This window comes from Vigna unguiculata, chromosome 11 (assembly GCF_004118075.2).
Source record: "Vigna unguiculata cultivar IT97K-499-35 chromosome 11, ASM411807v1, whole genome shotgun sequence".
NCBI lineage: Eukaryota > Viridiplantae > Streptophyta > Magnoliopsida > Fabales > Fabaceae > Vigna > Vigna unguiculata.
The window spans coordinates 27069720-27073899 of NC_040289.1; the positions used below are offsets into that span (position 1 = coordinate 27069720).

At 34.1% G+C, this 4180-nt stretch overlaps 1 protein-coding gene across 1 annotated transcript; it reads left to right on the forward strand.

Moving 5' to 3' along the window:
• Window positions 1–3288: 3288 nt before the first annotated feature.
• Window positions 3289–3744, forward strand: LOC114170696 (auxin-induced protein 15A-like). The gene has a single exon (XM_028056229.1). It carries the CDS (start codon window positions 3360–3362, stop codon window positions 3594–3596), a length of 237 nt encoding a protein of 78 aa, XP_027912030.1. The 5' UTR covers window positions 3289–3359; the 3' UTR covers window positions 3597–3744.
• The last annotated feature ends 436 nt before the right edge of the window (window positions 3745–4180 follow it).

Here is a 4180-nt window from a genome sequence, read left to right on the forward strand (position 1 = left end):
CATGTGGCGGTGTCTTTGGGGACTTTCATAATAATCAACATATCATAATATCATGTAGATAATGGAAGTGACCCACATTCTGGATGTATGAGAAAGAAGTGTAATTTGATGTTGTCGACACAAGCTTATTCAAGCTGGTGGGGCCGACGAACTTCATTCATGCAAATTTCATTTCTTTGTTCTCATCTTATCACCTTGGAGCTATAAGTTGCTGTAAGACAGGGCCATAAGTTCTTGTCTCCCATTTGGTCTCGTCACTCCTATCATATCCCTCTGTTAAACATTCAAATAAAATTAAGATTTCTCAAATACTCTTTTATCTGTGTATGGTGCTTTAAACACTTTTTGGGAGATCAACACAAATACTTGAATTGAAAATCATTACGCAATTGGAATGTTGGATGACTCGATAAAACCACATCACGGATGGTACGGTCGCAGTCTCGCAGAAGTTATGCCTAAGCAAAAACACATTTTTCTTAAGGCTTCCTTTGTGTGATTGGAAGATTATTCTCTCGGTGTTAGAGAAAGACATTGTGTTTCACCCTAGTTTTTACATTTGCTACAGTGCTTATTGTGTACCCGATGAACTCGTTCCATTGTATAATCCATTGTTTCATGTTGTGTTGCTTGTGATAGGGTTTCACAAGTAGTGTTAGAATATCTTCTAGGGTTCAAGATATTTATAGTGTTTCTTATTTTCTTGGGGTGTTCTTGTAAATTTTGAAAGATATAGTGGTTTGGTCTAAATCAAGGAGATTAGGCAACTATATGCAGCTCTTGTTGAATAAACTTAAATGAAAGTTAATATTTTAAGTAAAGTTAAATGAGAGTTAATGGGTTAGCAGTTTTAGAATGTCAGGAGTTAGTGGTTATTTTGTAATAATTGGTAGGCTTGAAGATGGAAATCCAAATTTACTCTATAATTAAATTCATGTTGTATCACTTAAATTATATGAATTAAAAACTCAATCAAAATATTCACAAAAGTGTCTGAGTGTTTGAAAACTAATACAGTTAGTTAACCATTGAAGGTTTGAATTTATTATAGGATTAAATATGTTTTTGGTCCGTCAAGTTTTAGCGAAATTTGGAATTAGTCCCTCATCAAAACTTTTGACCAATTTAGTCCTTCATCTTTCAAAATGCATGAATTTAGTCCTTATAACCAAATTTTGTTAAGTTTATCTGACGTTTCAAACGCATTTCATGATAATATTTAAATTATTTACACTATTTGACACATTTTTGCTTCAATATTAACTTAAATATTATCATGAAATGTGTTTGAAACGTCAGATAAACTTAACAAAATTTGGTTAAAAGGACTAAATTCACGCATTTTGAAAGATGAAGGACTAAATTGGTATAAAGTTTTGATGAGGGACTAATTCTAAAATTCACTGAAACTTGAGGGATCAAAAACATATTTAACCCTTTATTATAAATACCACAAATACTCATAATCATATAGACACCAGCACAACGTACATTTTTCATACATTTCACTATGCAACCTCAAATATTTGTTCCCATAATTGTCAAGTACGCAACACCGAAGCCCATTACACTTACAGAAGGGTGTTAAAGAAAAATGCAATGCAAAGGCACAAGCCCTCGTAGAAAGTATGAAGAAGCAAATTATGAACAAACTATAATATACAGGTGGGTGGTCCGGTAACAACAAAGAGCAATTGACATAATGAACTCAACAATCTTATGATAGATTTTGATTTCATTTTAGAAAGTAAACTCTAATCTGAGTCAACCTTGCAAAATCAAATTATAAAATAAGGTTTTTATTCATTTATATATTTTAATATGATCATATCACTAATCAGCAAGATCTCTAACATTCATTTACACTGATGACACCAGTATATACAATTTTCAATTGCATATATCTTTTCCTTGTCGTGCATATCGTTGTAAAATATTGCACTTGTTAACAATTACATTGCACTAAAAAGTTAGTCATGGTTATGAATTATGAGTTATACAATACAAGCTAAAGGCATCAAAACCATAAACTATAAAAGAGAAAAGTAGCAAGGCACAAAAGTTAGAGATAGAAAAAATTGAATTGTATGAAACAATCGCAAAATGAGATAGAAGATGTGTGAGTATAGTCTAAAGGGAGATCTCTATAAGTTGAGAACATGTCTATGGTACAAAATGTCTCCATTAATCTATGTTAGTGTCCAAAAGCATACTACTATTTCTCAATTGAAGCAACATGTTATACTTCGGAAGACATCTTCACTGCAAGGAATTGTGAGGCTTCCAATGGGATTATCATATCCAAACTCTTCCGCAGCTTTACTCAACAAGTACTGAAATGAAGGTTGATCCAAGTATGATACGGGGATAACAAAACGCTTCATTTTCTCTCCGACATACACCGAAGTGAACGATAACGCTTTGGCACATCCCCTGCTTTTGAAGATGTTTGATTTGCTGCAAACAATGCTTTTCGGATACCATGTAAACGAAAACCCATTGTGTTGATTTGGGATGAGAATGCTTTACGAAAAGTCTTGATAATAAGTTCTTCAGTGTTGAATGCTATTCGATGTGAATGATTTGTGTTGATCCTAAATGGTTACCCGTGAATATATAGAGAGAGAAATGGTTAGATAATAAACCATTGGGTGCATGAATTATTGAAGGAGGGCTATTGAATTCAATATGAGTAATTCGACCAAGTTAAAGACAGGGGCACTTGGTGTTGTCTTTAGAATTTCCTCAAGAATGTACGTAACATGTTATAGTGGGCCCTCATGAATGTTACTGATGTTGCTTCTATTTTTAAGTCCATGCACTTATTCAGAGCTTTCAAATGTGGTTGCTACCTATCATCTGATATTATTGGATGATACAACAGAGATATATATTTATGAATAGAACTGTCATCTCAAACATTTGAAAGTCTGAAGCTTATCCACCATTACATTAGCTTCATCGCAATGCATGGACAAACATGAGGTTATATGAGGAGGCTAATTTGTCGATCATTATTGAGGAAGGTGAGCTATGATGCACTCCCATTGAGCATTCTAATCCCTGAAAACAACGTCTGCGAACATACCATATGCGATGTTGTTTTCTTGAGTCATATCATAGGTCGATTATTAAGAAAGTCCTCAAATACAACACCACATGCCATGTCTTTTATTTGGTCCAATGTCCCTCCTTCACCAATAATTCAAGTAACCAATTCATAGGTTTTGCATAACCTTTTATCTATATATATTCACTTATTCAAGCATTTAGTATCAACATAAATCGTTCACATCTGAAAGCATTCAAAATTCTCGAGACTTCTCTTCAAACCATTATCTTCTCAAATCAACACAACAATGGGGTTTCGTTTACCTGTTATCAGAAAGGCCTTATTTGCAGCAAATCAAATTGCAGTCTATGTTGGAGAGAAAATGAAGCGGTTTGTGATCCCTGTGTCGTTCTTGAACCAACCCTCGTTTCAGGACTTGTTGAGTAAAGCTGAGGAAGAGTTTGGATATGATCATCCCATGGGTGGCCTTACAATTCCTTGCAGCGAAGATGTCTTCTTAAGTATAACGTCTTGCTTCAACTGATCTTAAATCTCACACTTTAGGACACCGACATAGATTAGTGGAGAAATTTTGTACAATAGGACTTTTCTTAACTTGTTTCCCTTTTTCAAGAAAGAGGGAAAAGAAAGCGAATGACAATATCAAATTATATCATTCTTTTGTTTATATGTCATGAATTCAATCACCAAAACAGCTCTCCGTATTTTCTGTTTTAGTTTTAATCTGCACTTTTTTTTTTAATGATAAAAAATTTCACACTTTAGGAGACTGGCACAAACATGGTGGTTGAAATCGCAATTTTTGTTATGATCAAAACTCTTTCATAGAGACATTATTTGGGTTAGACTGTCGGGTTAGACTGTCTAATGCATCTAGGGTCACAACACCCTCCCACTCATGTATTGAGGAGCGTAAAACGACCCAATACCTTTAATCCTTACTAGAAAACCTAGCACCTTAGAACTTCAAAAAAAACGTAACAATTTACAGGCTAAAAACAGAACCAAGGTAAAACCTTGGTTATCTCTGTCGTGCGAGTGGCTATGAAAATCATTTCCAGGAAGTCGAACTGATTAAACCTCTTAATACAATCTATTTCACCTTTT